This window comes from Eimeria mitis, genomic scaffold (assembly GCF_000499745.2).
Source record: "Eimeria mitis Houghton genomic scaffold, Emh_scaff6823, whole genome shotgun sequence".
NCBI lineage: Eukaryota > Apicomplexa > Conoidasida > Eucoccidiorida > Eimeriidae > Eimeria > Eimeria mitis.
In genome coordinates this window covers 948-1,602 of record NW_013574932.1, presented here as the reverse complement: position 1 = coordinate 1,602, position 655 = coordinate 948, and the positions used below count along the sequence as shown (strand labels likewise).

Below are 655 nucleotides of genomic sequence, written 5' to 3'. Positions count from 1 at the left end.
AAAAAAAAAAAAAAAAAAATTATTTAATATAATAAATATTAATACTTTCATATTGCTGCACCCACTGACATACCTAAACCCTAAACCCTAAAAAAAAGCGTTATATAATATAATATATATATGAGATAATTTTACACTACATTCTCACCCAAAGTGAGGAAAAGTATGAAATACTAAAAAAAAAATATATATATATAATATATATATATTATATTATATATTATTATATAATAAAGTTGTATATATAGAGAGCTTACTGGTCTTCTTGCCCCCGTCAAGAGGCCCGGTATAACCTCGAAGGGAACTGTAATAACTCTGCTCAGTTCAGTGATGGCTGTGGAGAGAACATCAAAGGGTGATTGAGCTTTCGCTGGCTGGTGGTGGTGCGCGGCCAGCAGAAAAACCAGAAAGGCGGCGGGAATACGCATTACCCCATGAACCATTCTCGCGATCTTCCGGATATTCAGAAAGAAAAAACAAATATATTTATAATTATCAAAAAAAAAACAAAAAACACAAAAAGATTTATACAAAAAGGTACAGGATCGGGTTACCGATTTCACGAAACCACGAAACCTTTTTCAGAATGAAATTGAATCAGCTGCACAGCAACAAACACGTAGATGGAGATGAAATACCTTTTTTGTCAAAAACA

General features: G+C 32.7%; 1 protein-coding gene across 1 annotated transcript in view; it reads right to left on the bottom strand.

The window, feature by feature from the left end:
• EMH_0089190 (uncharacterized protein) overlaps positions 1–443 on the bottom strand; it is a gene marked incomplete at both ends in the record, with an annotated part of 1,126 nt that extends 683 nt beyond the window's left edge. The window contains one exon of the mRNA XM_013501398.1: positions 258–443. Coding sequence (XP_013356852.1) covers positions 258–443 — 186 coding nt within the window. The remainder of the gene's footprint in view (positions 1–257) is intronic.
• Between the last annotated feature and the right edge of the window lie 212 nt (positions 444–655).